The sequence below is a fragment of the Hyalella azteca genome, unplaced genomic scaffold (assembly GCF_000764305.2).
Source record: "Hyalella azteca isolate HAZT.00-mixed unplaced genomic scaffold, Hazt_2.0.2 contig15925, whole genome shotgun sequence".
Classification (NCBI taxonomy): domain Eukaryota; kingdom Metazoa; phylum Arthropoda; class Malacostraca; order Amphipoda; family Hyalellidae; genus Hyalella; species Hyalella azteca.
The window spans coordinates 6,092-24,378 of NW_025945755.1; the positions used below are offsets into that span (position 1 = coordinate 6,092).

Here is an 18,287-nt window from a genome sequence, read left to right on the forward strand (position 1 = left end):
CATTCAGTGACATCCAACGTCACGCCGTTTTCAGTCTTGCAGATTTTATATTATGTAAACAATCGAATTATTTCACTCGTGAAAACAATCGAATAAAATACAGCAGAATGTTCCAATAGTTAAAAGGGAAATATTTGGAAACTCTGTATCACAAACGAAGGGGAAGGGTGTTAATGTGAACTGTAATAGTAGTACTATTACAATTCACGTCATCACTTCCCTTTTTCACACGATCACCCCTTTTTTATATCACTATCTTCCTTCCTCGTCACCACTCTCCTCTCAGTCATCTCCCCTCTTTCGTATCTCCCCCTTTCACACGGTCCTCCCCCCTTTCACACGGTCCTAGGATGAGGTTATATGGATTGGACGGTCGTCCAATCAGATGTCTTTCTGATGTCTTTCATACGGTCGTCCCCCCTTTCACACAGTCCTCTTCCCTCTCTCACATGCTCCTTCCTCTTTCATACGGTCCTCTTCCCTTTCACACGGTCCTACCCCTTTCACACAGTCCTCTCCCCCCTCTCACATGGTCCTCCCTCCTTTCACACGGTCCTCTCCCCTTTCACACGGTCCTCTCCCCTTTCACACGGNGAACGATGGGGCTGGATGACAAGCGGCTCCCTCTTTTGGATTCCCCTTCTCTCTTGCAGTTCTTGAACCCCCTTCTTGACGCCCCCTCCGTCCCCCATCATCCCCCTCGTGTAGAAGCTTGCGCTTTACGACCGCTTTTATGAGTCTCGAGAAGCTCCCCTGAGGGGAATGGGGAGGCGGGAGAGGGGTATAGGAAGAGGGAAATGAAAGGGTTAAATGGGTGTCTTACCTATTAATGAGCAGGGTTATTAACCACATCCTTATTACTCCTGGATAGTTATTGGCAATCCCTTCCCTCACCCCATTTTTGAACTCGGGTTCGATCACCGATCTCTTTTTAGGATAAAAATCCGATACAATAATAAAAATAATAAAATTTTAAGGATAAAAATCCGTAAGTCAAAATCCCCATGTCCCTGATCCCTCCCCATGGGACATGGGGACGGATCCCTATGATTCACATGAAAAAGACATCATGTGAACGAATCCCCATGTCCCTGATCCGTTCACTGATGCCTTTTTCCCATAAAAATCCACATCATTTTAGGTTAAAAGTCCAAATCTCCATGGCGCTGATCCCCATCTCCCCAGGTGTGGCGGCTGGACCTGGTGATGGACCAATCCCTTTTTCGAATAAAAATCCGATAAAATAATAAAAATAATAAAATTTTAGGATAAAAATCCGCTAAAATAATAAAAATAATGATTTTTTTTATAAAAATCCGTAAGTCCACATCCCCATGACCCTAAAAATCCACATCCCCATGGCCCTAAAAGTCCCCATCTCCCCCAGGTGTGGCGGCTGGACCTGGTGATGGTGATATTGTTCAAGGCGATCCCCCTGGAGTCAACTGATGGTGAGAGGCTCGAGAAAAGCCCGGACTGTCAGCAGCCAAACCTGTGCGTGAACCCCTGTCTCTTATACACATCTAGATGTGTATAAGAGACAGGTTACTGGGATGGCCGTGGTGTTACTGGGATGGCCGTGGTGTTACTGGGATGGCCGTGGTGTTNACCAGGTGGTGGTGGTGGTGGTGGTGGTGGTGGTGGGTGATGGTAGTGAGTGGTGGTGGTAGTAGCTAGCGGAGGTGATTCCAATTTGCATAATTTTATAACAGGTCTTTTCGTGGTCTGGTGTCATCACTGTGACTATTACGAATCACTAATTAATCAATATTTATTAGTTATTCCTATGATTACTCTTATTAATTATTCGTATCTTAATCCCTGTTAGTGTTGACGTAATTGTTATCCTTGCAGACAGTCTGGCAGGTCTCATGCTGGAGTCTGACAGAGACGACGACCGCATCAACAGTGAGTGCCAGACACCGCTACAATATTCGTTTTAATTTTCAGTTCCAAATCACTCTCTACAGTATGTGACTACAATCTTGACTGCACTCTGTTAATGATTATGACTGAGATATTTTCGGTTATGTTTGTTGAAAACAATAAGTTTCTTGTTCGCTTTATTTATTCAAATTCAAAATTTTCTATTCTGCAGAGTATATAGTTGCCAAGTAGGGTTTTTGAAAAAGTATATATAAGACGAGGCCTAGTGTACAGGCGGCACTGCTAGTACAGGTGCTACTGCTAGTTCCTAGTTGATTCTGACAGTTCTGTTTCACCGTCTGTGCAAGATGCTCGGTTATTTCTTTAGTGATGATATATTTCTTTCTCGGATAGATATTTCTATAAAGGCTCGACTATTTCTATAGTGAAGTCCCCCCGGTGCTAGTATTGGGGTGACTTCATTTTAACTCATTCCCAGTATAGCCTAAATTACCGGCTCGTCGTTACGAGGTCGCCTGCCGAAGACCACCACTGCCCTGGATGTAATGGACCATCATGATTCCTGCCTTCCGGAACGTAGCCTTCAACACTTCAAGCCGTCCGTATCTAGGCCGTGCGTCGAACCAGCCCTCGGTTGAATGGCCACTTGTCGAAGGACGATAAATTTTGGAACAGAACTATGCTATCTGAAACCTAACCGCAGATGCGATGAACGTAAAATTACGTAATTTAACGATGCCCGAAGTCAAATTCGATCCGCGGCCTGGTGGTGCATGGCAGGTTTTATGCAAGGCCGGAGGAGGACAAAGCCGAGTGGTTCACGGCTGATTGGTGGATGTCCGGAGAGATCCAAGGCGTTCGATTCAGGGCTTAAAGGTGCAAAAAATTGGTGGTGCATGGCAGCGCTCCCGTCGTTACTATAGTAAGGCTGAACCTAGTAACGGACCCCTGCCGTAACTAGTAGTACAGTAACAGACCGTTACCACTATAGTGACATAAAAGTAACCCGTTACAGGTCAGCCGGTGCACAGCGTGGCGTACAACGGCATTAACGGCGTAATTTACAACAACACAATCCTGGCCACAGGCTGCTTCACGGCGAGGGAGCTGTGGCGCCTCAGCAAGCGTGAGTGTCCTGACTAGCGTCCTAACTAGTGTCCTAACTAGTGCCCTAACTAGTGCTCTAACTAGTGTTCTAACTAGAGGTCTAACTAGTGTTTTAACTAGTGTCTTAACTAGTGTTCTAAATAGTATTTTAACTAGTGTTTTAACTAGTGTCTTAACTAGTCTCCTAATTAGCGTCCTAACTAGTGTCCTAACTAGTGTCCTAACCAGTGTCCTAACTAGTGGTAATGTGTAGTAATGAAACTGGTTTATGAGGCAAGTTAAATAATGCTACTTGGGCATTATAATGAAGGCTCACTAACCCTAAAAATATAACTCACCAATTTCTAATTAATTTTCTCCCTAATAAATTTTTAACTTTAATTTCGCACGACAATTTTGGTGTAATACCGCTTTGGAAGATCAATTGTGCGACGAAAATCGCGTCGCGCAATATCTCATTTGATTAGTTTATGAATACAGTCGTTTTTATTTAGTTTATATATACAGTTACATATTTAGTTTATATACATACAGTTATATGTTTAGTTTATATATACAGTTATATATTTAAATTATAGCTATACAGTTGTGCGACAGGAAAGCCGATGAACGAATTCCCAACACGCTTTTCATGCCAATCGCGTCTGATAAGGTTAGGGATGTAAAATTTTAATTTTACAACTTCAGTGATAATCCTACTTAGGTTTGGTCTAGGGAGGTGCAGTTCTTTTTAAATTTTTTTACATTTTTAAACAGGTAAAATAAGAATAATCCGGTAAAGTGAACATTCTCGTCCGATAATCGTACTTATCATGAAAATATATGTTTATGTCACTAGCGAATAAATTAATACTAATAATCTACCCTTCTTCACAGCACCCCCACTAGAGCCTCGACTGAAGAGGTTACGGCGCCTGAGTGGGGGTGATGACGGCGGGGGTGTAGGGGGGTCGGTGGGGGGCGACGAGCTGACGCGGGAGGAAGCGGAGGCTGACGCTGAGCGGGCGGAGCTGACGGCGGCGGCGGCGGCGGCAGCAGCGGCGTACTACACCACCTCCGGCACCAGCTGGCACACGGAGCTGGAGCACGGTGGGGGGATGGGGGTAATGGGGGGAGTGCCGGGAAGAGGGGGGCAAAAGGAGAGAATTGAAATAGGTGGGAGCGAGCTGCATATTAGGGAGTTAGGGGTTTGGATCCTATTAGGGGGAGTAAGGGTTTTGGTTAGTGGGGGTAAGGTAGGGGTAAATTTGGGGGTTATTGAATGAGAGGGGGAAGGCTAAGCAGAAGAAGCACGAATGAAAAACACTAAAAAATTAGGGACTGCCTAGGCTTTAGCCGAATAGTCATACACTCGGCCTAAAGTTATTCTGGGTCTGCTTGGCCACCTGATAGAAAACAGCTTCTGATCAGAATTTCCTTGCCGACTTAATGGTCGCCTGAGAGTATGGCAGGGTGGTCCAGTGGTTACAGTTCAGAGTACCAAGATTGGCGCAGAGGCGCGGGTTCGATCCCAGCTCTGTGCGCCAGTTTCTGGTCAGAATCGGCGAGGAGGCCGGGCGGTTAAGCATAAGCAGATTTGGAGCAGTGAGTTTCGAGTTCGAGACTGCAACAAGCTGTGAATGTTCTACTATGTTGAGAATCGGCGACAGGCCTACGGCCTAATAAACGCTGAAATCGCTAATTTCAGCGTTTATTAGGCCGTTGTTATTGTTAAGAGTTGTTGTTGTTATTAAGAGTTGGCCTAGCCAAGCCATACCGAGCTAGCAAGCTGCCCAGAGGCTGCCCATCGAACCCTGAGCCGAAGCAGACATGAGCGGCTGATTTACGCGCTCCCCGAGTCATAGGCGGCACCTGCGCAGAGTCGGGCCCACCTATAAATTTTATAAGAGAAAGAGGTTGTGGGTTGAATTGGGTTGCAGGTATGTCCTAATAACCCCGTTGTTAATTACTTGACCTAATGATTCAAACTCCCGCAGGTGGGAGTGTGGTGGTTGGAGGAGGACGCATTCTGCCACCCCTCACCCGGACTCCCTCTTCTGACAGCCCTCCTCAGCACAGGGAAGGTTAGCCTCTCCCACCTTTCTGTCTCTTATACACATCTATCCTTTGGCAACAGTGTAATGCCGTAAAGCCTAATGGCGGCGGTGTTCGTTGGCGCGCTTGTGTTCTTGTTGTTGCCAAAATCGTTATTTGCCGTCGGTTATTTCAGCTTCTAGTCTTCTAATAATATCAGCAGTGACATCGTAATGGGGGACGAAAAAGAGGAGAAAAGAGAACGCGGTAAGAATTGTACGAGGAGTGACAATGTGATGACGTTTTTGAAGCGAATACTGAACCGGCATCTGCGACAACCATCCTCGCATAGCTAGTGGCAAACCAGATATTTTTTTCTAATAGCTTCAACTATTTCTTCAACTTGCTATTCTCATCTACCTAGTACTCGATATCTTGATCAATTTATAATGTATGATAATGCCAATGTCCTAGATAGTGAGTAGATACTAACTACGGTAGTGATAGTCTACCTAGGTACTTGATAGTTATTAGTTAATAGGCCTAAGACTGAAAAAGTACAAAAAAACTTCTCCTTCGCCACTATTAACCTGAATTTCCTTGCCAGTCGCAATGCNCAACATAGAAGGCTGTGTCTCAGCCCACAGACCTCCTCGGCCTCCACACAAGTAGGCCTATGAGGGGATGATGGTCTGATAAGGGGGCATGCAAAGGGTCTAAGGGGGTAGATTTGACGGTCTAAGGTGTAGGCCCATAGAGTGGGCGACATACATACATCGAGTGGGTCAGAGTGACTCACATTTGCTAGTCTAAGAAATGAACTGGGGCTGTAGGTGATAGGAGGAACCGGGCGCCGTAGGTGATAGGGGGAACTGGGGACTGTAGGTGATAGGAGGAACCGGGCGACGTAGGTGATAGGAGGAACCGGGTGCCGTAGGTGATAGGAGGAACCGGGTGCCGTAGGTGATAGGAGGAACCGGGCGACGTAGGTGATAGGGGGAACCGGGCGCCGAAGGTGATAGGGGGAACAGGGCGACGTAGGGGTCCCGGATGCATGTTTATGCGCCCACAGGGTAGAGAAGGATTCGTTGACTACGGCGTGAGGGATAAGTAAGACACCGTCTGTCTAGAGAACTTATCTTGATATACGGGGTGGTAATTCATGAGGAATATTACAGAGGTATAAGCTACGGCGTCCACCGTAAGGTCGGAATAGCCCTAACGCGAATTACATCGCGCCGCGTTCGTTAGCTTCTGTGGGGGGCCTTACTAAGGTTCCCAGCCCTTGTATAAATTAGAGTCACGGCTATCGCGTGATTTTTCATGTGATGTCTCCAGACGCTGACTAAGGTATAGTACTTTTCCATCAGTGTCTATCACGTCTAGTGAATATTACGTCTGGGGATTGCGGTGGTAGGGGGAACTGAGGTCCGTATGGGAAATGTAAGCTGCTGTGCTGAAGGCCGTAGGTGATAAGGTGATAATGGAGGCTCTGATGATAGGAACTAGGTTTCAAAGATTCTGGATGAGATATGGGATCGCTTTTAGGGATCAGGAAGGTTTTTGAGGACCGTGGATGGTATCAGTTGAATTGTATTCTATGTGGTGGCAACTTTCAACATCGTGGTCATCATGCGGGGTCCAGCTTAGATCGATTGGTGGTTGAGGTGGTTTTGTTGGTGGTTGAGGCCGTTATTGCTATTGACTTACCAGACATAAGTGCGTCCTGTCACCCTCGTGTGTTTTTTTCCCACGTTTTACTAAAGTTGTGGTAATGTTTCGTCCCACATGAACCTTTGAGTGAGATTGTGTGCCTCTCATGCCGGTACATCCAAAGTGCCAGAAGAAAATTTTCGAATTAAGTTTTCCTTTAACGAGTTTTGAGTGAGTTGTACTAGCGAGTTGTATAGGGTGGTTTGTTCTTATAGGCCTTTGTTACACTAGTGTTGTGTGCGTTTTGTACTAAGATGTTAGATTTCGTACTGAATCATGGCTTAACAGGTTAGTTGCAAAATTTTCTTTGGATTGACGAGTGGCTTCTTGTAATTTGTCTTGAGTTTGGAAAGCTTTTATTTCATGAAATGCTCTAGTTAGAGAACGTGAACTGTGCATGGTTAGCAATAGAAGTTCTACAGAATATTGTAACGACCGTGCCAATAGTTAGGCCGCATGTCGCCAAATGCTCGATTTTCGGTGATGAGGACTCTGTTACGGCTGCCCAGACCATCACTGAGGTCGGGCATTGCTTCCTAGTCACCACACGGGATCCTTCGTCCCATTCTTTGACAAAATTCGATCATTTTGGGAGTTGAAGTGGTGTTCAACATTGAATATCTTCTCATCACTGAAAACGAGGTTTGGCAGCGTGCCATCATGAATGCGGGAAAGAAGAATCTTGGATCTTTGGAGGCGTTTGTCAACAACTTGAGCAGACAGTTGGTGTTTTTTGACACCATAAAGATGATAAATGAGAAATAATGATAAAGATTAATGAGAAGGTGCAAACAAATGACAAATATCGAGGACAATTATCAACAATTGATTTTGAAAAAAATGTAACGCTAAATATTGATGACCCTGTATATTGATTGATGAGACGTCAGGTGTTCAAGAACGTGCGGTTGCCAAGCATTAAATAATGTGCGGTTGCCAAGCGTTAAATAACGGTTGGATTTTAGGAACTAAATAACGTTCGGTTGCAAAGCGGTAAAAAAACGTCGGTTGCCAAGTATTAAATAAAATTTGGTTGCTATTTTATTAAATAAAGTGCGGTTGCCAGTTATTCAATAAATGCGGTTGCCAAGTATTAAATAAAATGTGGTTGCCAAGTATTCAATAAATGCGGCTGCCAAGCGTTAAATAACGCGCGGTTGCCAAGCGTTCAATAAAGTGCGGTGGCCAAGCATTCAATACAGTGCGGTTGCCAAGCATTCAATACAGTGCGGTTGCCAAGCGTTGAATAACGTGCGGTTGCCAAGTATTAAATTAAAAACTGTTGCCAAGTATCAAATTAAGTGCGGTTGCCAAGTATTAAATAAATGCGGTTGCCGATTGTTTCACCCAAACGTGGGTTGATTTTTTCACGCACGAGGTCGCTGATTTGGACGCTGATTTATTTTGAGCTCAGGATTTGATTGCAAGCTTAATTTGTTATTATTTTTTCAATTCGAATTAGATAAGAGATGCCATGCCTTTTTCATGCAAGGAAATTATTATTTTTATATTTTCCGTTCATTTTTTTCTCTTTTTCCTCGTAATGAAAGTTTCATGCAAATTCTTTGTTAAATATATTTAAAATGATTTTAGTTTGCATTGATTTTCGACATTTATTAGCGCTATCAATTATAGAATGCATAAGACTATGAGTTGATCGGTATTTTTTGTGCTTATTTCGGTTTTAATTTGTTATTAATATTAATAAAAATTAATAGTTAATTAATTTTTATTAATAGTTTGGCTGTTGGTTATTGCAGTTTCTCTGACGATTTTTTGTGGTTTGCGTGAAGGAATAATTTCGTTGTTTTTAATGAGAAATTCCATCACAAGCGAGAGCCTGCCGACAACAACAACACAACCGACAAGGACAAAAACAACAAGAACAACAACATCACTCAATTAATTAACAAGAAAAATATAAACAACGAAACTGACACTCCCGCCTCGCAACAACAATCAGATAACACCACAAATAACAAAACAAACGACAACAACAACAACAAAAGTAACGTAGACATAACACCCAAAAACCACAACACTGCAGCAGATCGTACAACCATTCAGGTAAGGTTTACTTGTATTTATGCATGGCTTAAGTCAGCATCTTCAATAATCTTGCTAGCTTAAAGGAGCTTGTACACGGGGACACTATAGTGGCGGCCACTAGGGTTGCCAGATGGCCTTTTGTCCGCGCACAAAAAAGGCTAAAAGAGGCCTTTAACTCAATATATACCAGTATGTGTATAGATTCCGGAAAAAATTCATTTTTCTTAACTACTTTTACTTTTCTCACGCTTTTTGAAATTTATGAAGGAAGTACCGCTATCATAAATTTTAGCCGGGCAACGCAATTGAAAAAACTAAATCGCGGAATTTGTCCGGAAAAAAAGACTCTCTGGCAACTCTCGCGGCCACTGCAACTTTTAAATACTAATCGCAACGATTTACCCTTGTTATTGGCCTCGTGTATATATGTAGTTACGGAAAGACCAAACCATCCTTCACACGAGGCTAGTAGCAAATTAGTGGCCGCCACTATTGTCCCCGTATACTAGCTCAATCATTTTTAGAAGGACCCTGTGGCCTTCTGCCACCTTCCTTGTCATGCATCACACTTAATTATGATGCTTATTGAACAATTGGCAATTATTTATTTAAATGACAAATAATGGCTCTTAAACGGGAAATTGACTTTGGTTCGTGCTTGTAAGGCTAACTCTAACAATTGCTAATGGTAGTGCATGAATATACAAAATTTAACCATATAACCTCAGTCATCTCGGGTGTCGACATGTTCACTCCACGCAGGATTATTGAGACTATATCACCTCAATTATACGCAATCTCAACAATACAACTATATTGTACAACAATATATATGTTGTTAAAAATGAGGGATGACCAAATTAAGAAAATAATTTAAATGTATTAATTTGACACTCCTCGGAAATTATTGAGCAATTCTCCTCTACCCGGCAGTGGCTAGACGTTTTCGCTCCACCCGAGACGATCAGGGTTACGAAAAGCATGAGCAATGGTCGCATGCAATGCTTACTGAATTATTTGTGCATGCTGTTATATTCCTGTTAGGTAAAACTGCTGTTATCGCTGTCTTCCCTGCTATATCGTACGGCTGTCGTTATCGATGTCGTCATTGCTGTCGTTGCTGTCGTCATGGATGACGAACGTTATGGCTGTCGATATCGATGTCGTTATCGCTTGTGTTCGCACATTCGCTGTTGCGGGTTCACTCAGATGAACATTCCTCATTCAGATACACTTAACACTCGCATTAACAAATTCCTTCTGTCGCGAGTTAAGTTTTGGATGCCTTCGTCCACGGCCACGCTGATGCACCGCTTTTGTAGTCCGTCGCTTCCCAACCATCGGCAAGAAGGTCGCCTCTGCCATTGAGGCTTTGGGGACAGTAGCCTCAAACTACCATGCACCTGCCTGCATTTAGACGATTTGATGCAAGATGTTGCATTCTTCTCCGTTCCTTGCTGATAGTAGCGGAATAGAGGCGAACGATCTGAGATTGTGCCCAAGAACACATCCAGTCGTCTTCTCTTGAAGGTTTCAAGGGTGAACTACCCACCGTCCTCTTTGGTGGATTTACTCTTCCTTCTCGGTTCCAGCGGCAAGACGTTAAACCCCCTCGGTCCCGCCACGGAATAAAATCCACTGGGTGACATACCACTCTTTCCTTTTCTCCGTTTAACCAATCAGAACTGACTCAGGTGCGTTCAAAGCATTTCAGCTTCCTCATCCCGCTGATCCTGGACGTGAAAGTCCGTTGAACTACCTACATTTGCTGAACTGTCCCACCGTAAGCGGTGCCCAAAGCTGGCAGCAGTACTTCAGAATGGGGAACACGAGCGCTCTGAAGAGTAATTGTTGGCGCAGCTTCTCTTATTCGAAATGTTCGCCAGATCCACCCCATCTTATGTCTGCATTTCGCAACTACTGTCAATATGTGATCAGCTCAGTACTCATCAATACTCCTAGTTCTCGAACTGGTTTAAGGGGTGGAACGAATTTCTTTTCACACACACTCGCAAACAATCATCCAACCACATTCACTCTCAGTTCATGGTTCGTGTTGATCGGTGTGCGTTTACGGTCGTGGTTTGTTTTTGTACGGTTTATGGGTTGGAATATAAGTGTACATGGGTGTTCGATGTGTTACTTATCTGTACCCTTTGTCTGTAATTATAACAGAAATCACTAACCTGAATTCCTCATTCTTTAACTGAAAAATTATTTATCTGTATTACTTAATTATGTGTATTAATTATGCCCTTTAATCGAGTACTTTAATGTGCCCTTAACCCTTTTAACCGTGCCCTTAGCCGTGCTTCTTAACCTGCACCAGACGGCATTTTTCCGCCCGCTCTTTAATTATACCCACCGCTCTTTATTATACACACCCTCTCATATTACCGTCTAATTATACCCTAATCGTACCCCATAATTATTTCCCCTGATCATACCTTCTAATATAGTACCTTCTAACTCTAACTGTCTTGTGAGAAATACGACTCAGCCTCGGGCAGGCAAAATTCTTATTCTGTAAAGTAGATTCAAGATGTTTGTCACGTAAATTGTGCCGCAAAAAATTAAAAAGCCTTAATATGGGTTATATTTTTGGCCAAATAGTTAATTAAAAGTTACACCGTTGAGTAAAACATGTCCCAAATAATATAATAATTATAGATCATATACTATACTATTCCTCGGAAGCAGCGAGCCCTGACATCATATGCATGCCTGACATGACCGAAGTTCGGTGCCATACTTTACACTACAAGCTAACAATCTACATATATTAATCAACACTTTTATTCAGCAGATATGATTAAGAATATTGCGTGGGTTATTTTTTTCCAACCCGAGGTGATTAGGAGTAATCCGGTCATTTAATCCTGCATTTATTTGTTAACCCTAGCCCTTGACCGTACCCGTTAACCCCCTTCCCCACCAATCTAATTCGGTAACCCTATCTTCCATGTGTAAATTTAACATGTTCTCTCTAATCTTTACCATGTGTATCCCTGAGTAGCTCCCTACTTGCTACCCCCTACTTGTTATCCCCAACTTGTTGTAGCCCTCTATTTTCTCTACCCATACCTCAGGGGACCAATGCTGTATCATGGGGAAAGAGATGTACCTTCAAAAAAATAAAATCAAATCCAACACGCGCTGTCAGAAGCCTATTTTTTGCTTGTATCATACATAATATTATTTTACTATTTATTATAATAATATATTATGCATAATATACTATTTAAAGCCAGCGCTGAAGATTAGACCATGTTTGACATGTCACCGAATCTAGACATATATTATTTTCACTGAGCCTCGAACCCGCAACTCATTGCAGCCAAATTGTTGACCGTAAACACTCGGTCAATTTAAGAATAACATTTCTTGATCAATTGTCGGTACAAATTTACCATCAAATCTAATTAAATAATTTATTGTAAACAATTAAATTAAATAATTTATCAATTGTAGGCTCAAATTGGCCATTAAATCCAATTAATGAATTTATCGTTCATTTGAACACAAATAAAACTTATTGTATACAATTAAATTGAATAATTTATGTGAAAAACCTGAACGTTTTTGAAACACTTGGTTGTCTCGGGCATGATCGCTCGGGGAGGATTTGAAACACCCAAGTGTTTCAAAACAGGGGGTTTCCCCCAATAACCCCTTCTATCTCACCCCCGCCAGTTGTTCACCTACTCCTCCCTGAGCCCCACGACCTCGGGGGTTATGTCCCCCACCTCGCTGGGGCTGCTGAACTCCAATTCCCCCAAAGGGGGGAGCAGATCCCCCCATCGCTGGACCCCCCAGCCCCCGGGGGGTGGCGCCCTCATCAGCCTGGACGAAAATATGGACTACGCCACCCTCATGCCGTCCCTGGGCGGGGACGGGGGGGTTCACCTCATGGACGACGCCATCATGGCGGGGGACGGTGAGTGGGGGACGCGGGGGGACGATATAACGATAACTGACAATTTATTTCCCCCAGGACTGCGTGGGGGAGGAGGGGGTTTGGTGCGGCGGGTGGAGGGGGACCGGGAGGACCAGGAGGAGCTGAGCTACCTCAACCACCACCTCGACGACATGCCAGGTGGGGCGGGGGTTATTGGGCTGGGGATCTTGGGGTTAAAGGGTAATGGTTTTTCTGTTAAAATTTAAAAATTTATTTAAAATAAAAAAGACTTAATTGTTCCTGAGTTTTATGTTCAAAAGAATTGATTGAGATTGAGTTGTTCCTATGTTCACGGGGGGATAGATTGGTTCCCAGTGAAAATATTCTAGTGGGAACCTTATTTCTAACTGTTATTTCCAGGGGAACCTATTTTATTGAACGTATTTCTACTGGGATCCTTTTTTCTAGCAACTAATTCTCAATAAAATAGGTTCCCCTAGGTTGCCCTGGAAATAACTGTTAGAAATAAGTTTACCAGTGAAAATATTCTAGTGTTCTAACAATTATGTCCAGGGAAACCTAGGGGAACCTATTTTATTGAAAATTTGTTGCTAGAAAAAAGTCTCCCAGTATAAATACGTTCAATAAAATAGGTTCCCCTGGAAATAACTGTTAAAAATAAGGTTCCCAGTGAAAATTAATTGGGCTGGCTGATCTTGGGGTTAAAGGGGTTATGGGAATTTATATTCAGAAATGTTTAATTTCAGCGACTTTACTGAAGAAATATAACTCAGTACTCACTGCAGTGAGTGACAGAGAGCGCATTCTATCGTCGACGAAAACGTGAAGTCACGGACGGACAGACAAACGGACAGATGGACGGACGGACATGTCGAGCACAATAGCGCCTTTTTAACGCATTTTCTCATTTATGGAAAAAATGCGCTATTGTGCTCGTCATGTCTGTTTGTCTGTCCGTCCGTCTGTCTGTCTGTCCGTTGGTCCATCCGTCCGTCTGTCTGTCCGTCCGTCTGTCCGTGACTTCACGTTTTCGTCGACGATAGAATGCGCTCTCTGTCACTCACTGCAGTGAATACTGATTATATTTTCTTCCATAAATGAGAAAATGCGCTAAAAATGATGCCTAAAATATCCTCCTCCCCCAGAGCGCTGCTACTTCACGGTGGTGAGCACCTCAGATGCCGGCCCCCAACAGTCCCCCCACTCCCTCCCCCAGACCCTCATCGTGCAGCAGACCCCCCAGCACCACGACCCCCACATGACCCCCACATCCGTGTCGGGGCGCGACCCCCTCAACCCAAGCAACGAACCACACAACCATCACCACCACCAGACCGTGGTCACCTCAACCCACTCCCTACGGCACGTCACCTAGGAGGCCTCATGGGTGTAAAGAGTCCCATGGGTGAATTTAGGGGTGTAATGTGTGTACTATTAAAGCTCATGGGTGTAAAGAGTCCCCTGGGTGAATTTAGGGGTGTAATGTGTCTACTGTTGGAGCTCATGGGTGTAAAGTGCACTCTGGGGGAGCTTGTGGGTGTAAAGTGTCCCCTAGAGGATATCAAGTGTTTTCGGATCGTGATCCGGAGTCAGGCATCGAATCGGGATTATTTCCCATAGGAACAAGTTCCTCATATAACTTTGATTGCGTCCGAATATCCTATAATGCACTAACAATTAAAATTAAAGTGAATTAAAGTCAGAATGCATCATTAGCATGCACCGAAAGGATAAAAAAGATTAGCATTGATGAAATGTAAAGCATTGATGATCCTGTAAAGGACTTGTCGAAGCCACACAGAACTCCGACGATAAACTTCACGCTTTAGATCGCGCTTTTTAACGCGATGTCGAACAAAAAGTGATGTAATCTATGCATTATTTATATTTAGATTGTTAGGCAAGTTGTTAATGTGGCTTCTAGGAATTAATAACACTTGTTCTTGTTCTAGCACTGGTTGCCGATGTATATATCAGTTACTGCTCGCTCGTCCGTTTTCTACAAACTCGTCAACTATTTTCTTCTGCTCACGAAGTTTCCTTGGACGTCAATACGAAGAAATTCCTGTTATCCAAGCTGTTCATGTTGCATACATTATTGTTACTACAGGCTCTTCATGCAATTTTATGCCCATGCATATATGGTTGTTAATTCCTTATTCTCGGTTTTCTCAGGTTGAGACGAAATATTGCATGTTTAACGCTGGTTTAAAATAGTTTAAGCAAATTTCAATCGTTTTTTATGGCATCGTTTTCTGCGTCTTTCCAGGGGAGACTACTTAATTGCTTGGTAAATTTCCTGCGGATGAGTGTTCGTATTAAACTGTGAAACACAAGGAATTTGTTAATGTTGAATCACCGTTAATGTTGATATGCAAGAAATTCATGTTTGTTCGTTGATATCCGTGCAATAATATCGATAACGAAGACAATAACCCTTTATCTCCTAATGCAATTATTACTTAAATATAGACGCACAATGGATAAAAAAAATTCCGACTACATTGTTATTGACAGACGACAACAATTAATTATGCGACAATACGCAATAATGTTAATGTTCATGTTTTTTATAATAATTTTGCGTGTGCTGATTGGTTTTTAGTTTCATAACTATATTGTGGCAGAAGCAAGAATAAGTCGTTAGAATTACGTTATTAGTTAACGAAGGTGAAGCTTTTCAGAGCGGTTCATTTCATCTCTTCCGTATCGTTGATCTGGCATTTAGCCTCAGGAATTATACGAAATCGTTAAATTAGTAAATTAATTGGGAAATGCCACGGGATGGTTGAACCGGGCAAGTAAATTGGCCGATGTCACGGTATGGTTGAAATGGGAACTTAAAGCGAGCAATGTCACGGATGATTGAACTGAGCAAGTAAATTGGGCAATGTCACGGGAGATTAAAATAGTAAGTTGTTGAACAACATCTGTAAAATTTTGAAAACCTACACTTCTAGAGACAGCTACACATAGCTATCTAGGACTAATATTATTTAGGTGATCGCTTATTCAAGGCGCCTATATGTTTAAACCATGCCTGTAAATATCTAACTAGAACTAGCGTTAATAGCAACTAGAGAGGATTAGGTGACTAGAGCACCAGAGGTGTGCAATAAGCAGTAATAGAACCTTAAATATAATTACTAACCACTGAACAGGTCAATAATGTTTGATTTTCAACGGGATATATGGGATATTCTGTTCCCCGAAGATAATCAATTACAATATGCATAATATTTTACTTGAATGTGCGTGAGGAAAAAGTGGCTGGTAGTAATGGAAGTGACTGGACCGGCATCCCATGCAGCGTCACCATCATCGTTGAGGTCATAGGTCCATAACTAAACTATTTATTTACGTATTAACATTCTAACCGATATTGACAAATTTACTTGAGTTATCCACAATAAGTTGGCATATGAGAGAATGCTTGCTGAATGTGTTCAGTAATGAAATGGATAATTGCCATGTGTATTTTTTTGCGTATCTATATAGAATAATTTATCGCGTATATCGCATGTACGGCTGTTTATTATGGGCCTGTATGCACATGAGCGTGTTTATGCTAATGTGTGCGCGTTTGAGTGAGTGTTTATTATGTATAATGTATATAATCATAGTAGATATGTGTTGCAGTGACTCCCTTGTGTTTCTCAGAGTGTTTTAAACACTTTTTTGAGTTTGTTCGTTATTTTCGATGTCTATTTATTGTGAATTTATATTAAGTTATCATTCTGTTATTTTATTTTGTTATTTATACCGTTGCCGTTGCCTACCTTCCATCGACATTGTAGATAGCGACTCTGCAGTTACCCTATACATGTGACAATAAACATCTACCTGCATGCTATTAACATTTACCTTTAATGGTAGCGTCGAACAAACTATCTGAATGCCACCTGTGCATAGAACCAGCTTTGTGGATTTCACGGGAAACCAGCGATCTGGTGACCACATGCGGTAAGAACTAGCCATCTGTGCACCACCTGCGGGAGAACTAACCATCTGGTCACCACCTATGGTAGGAACCAGCGATCTGTACACCACCTGCTTTAGGAACCAACCATCTGAGCACCACTCGCAATAGGAACCAGCCATCTGAGCACTACCTGCGGGAGAACCAACCATCTGTGAACCTGCAATTGAAACCAGCTATCTGCACACCACCTGCTTTAGGAACTAGCCATCTGAGCACTAGCCATGACTGCGTCAAAACTTTCGCAAGCATGGTTCACGTCTCCACTTCAAGGACCAACTTGTAACGTTATATTAAGGGCAGACTCTAGCAGTGATTTACCGGAACGCCGCGCAGTCATTCTTCCAATTGCGTTTTTATTTCAGTTATTAAATTCTCCCAGTGCCATGTCAGCGCCTCATCAGTGAGACTTGTTCAAATTGCCCCTTTTTCCCCTTAATTTTTCTGAGTGCAACCTCCTGATAACAGTCTTAAGTGTCCAATTATCGCGTCGATATTGATTGTACCCTGACCCTCTGATAACAGTCTTAAGTATACTATACAATGATTAACTAAAGATTTAGTGCCAAACGACCGTCTAATTATAGATTTAAGAATATAATATTTACCCCGAGACGTAGTGCTACACGACGACCGTCTGATTATAGTTTTAAGTGTACAATTAGTTCCAGATGTGCCAGAGTTACCCAGCGACCATAAATTTGTGGCAATAAGTGTGCGTCCGTAGTACTAAGTTTTATGTAGGAATAACGATATAAGTGCCAAATGTGTTTTCTTTGTACGGGCACTTCCGCCATCTTGCAGGCGTTTGACGCCATCTTGAATGCATTTGCCGCCATCTTGAATGCATTTGCCGCTATCTTGAATGCATTTGTCGCTTTCCTAAAGTTGTTTGACGCCATACATATTGAATTTCAGCCACCACTCTAAGTGGTTGCCGGCTACTATAAAGTCAAAGCCAAATTTATCAACAAGATTGCCAGTCTCCCATTTTCAAATTTCTTGGATTAATATTCAGTCGTCTTAAATTGGATGTTGCCTATCAAAACGTGTCCGTCAGTTGTACCGTGTGTGGGTTGTCCACCATCTGGAAAAAGGAAGATTACAATGCTCACTTGGAGTTTTAATTCCTTTCTAGATGGCTGGGTGAAATTTTTTCTAGCTCTTCTGTGTGAAGTGTAAATGCAATTAAATATTAGTATTACTAGTGTACCTATAGAGCTTCTATGAAGTATTTGTCGAATGCCTCTTCGCCATTTTGAATACGTTGAGTAAACATTTTGTATTTGTTGAGCCGCCAATTTGTAGTCAAGATTCACTTGTTGCAACGCAATATAGATTCATTGCTCATCGAATGACATGAATAAATGAGCTCTAGATCTCAACTGCGACTTTGTTTTTCCTATAAACTTCGCCATATTGAGGACATACTTTGCTATATTTTATCAAATCAAGTTCAACCATAACCAAAATTAAGGGAGCGACACATAAGTACACGTCAAATATGAAAAAGATGTAGCAATTGTAAAACATAGGACTGCAGGAAGTATTGAGGAGAATTTACTATTGATAAATTATCACTATTCATGGAGACGCAAACGAGTGAGTATAAAATTGAAA

At 42.5% G+C, this 18,287-nt stretch overlaps 1 protein-coding gene and 1 long non-coding RNA gene across 2 annotated transcripts; both read left to right on the forward strand.

Annotated features, from left to right (window-relative positions):
• The first annotated feature begins 3,239 nt into the window (after window positions 1-3,239).
• LOC125179234 lies at window positions 3,240-5,062 on the forward strand. The gene is made up of 3 exons (XM_047884689.1): window positions 3,240-3,258; window positions 3,871-4,083; window positions 4,971-5,062. Exons 1-3 carry the CDS (start codon window positions 3,240-3,242, stop codon window positions 5,060-5,062), a joined length of 324 nt encoding a protein of 107 aa, XP_047740645.1.
• Window positions 5,063-12,801: 7,739 nt separating this feature from the next.
• LOC108670475 lies at window positions 12,802-18,052 on the forward strand. The gene is made up of 2 exons (XR_001930729.1): window positions 12,802-12,865; window positions 13,834-18,052. It is a non-coding gene; the product is annotated as an uncharacterized LOC108670475 (long non-coding RNA).
• Window positions 18,053-18,287: the final 235 nt, after the last annotated feature.

Excerpts from the sequence above, each read along its gene's own strand:
- LOC125179234 (XM_047884689.1), top strand. Across the intron at positions 4,084-4,970 it reads GCACACGGAGCTGGAGCACG|GTGGGAGTGTGGTGGTTGGA; the intron begins GTGGGGGGATGG and ends AAACTCCCGCAG.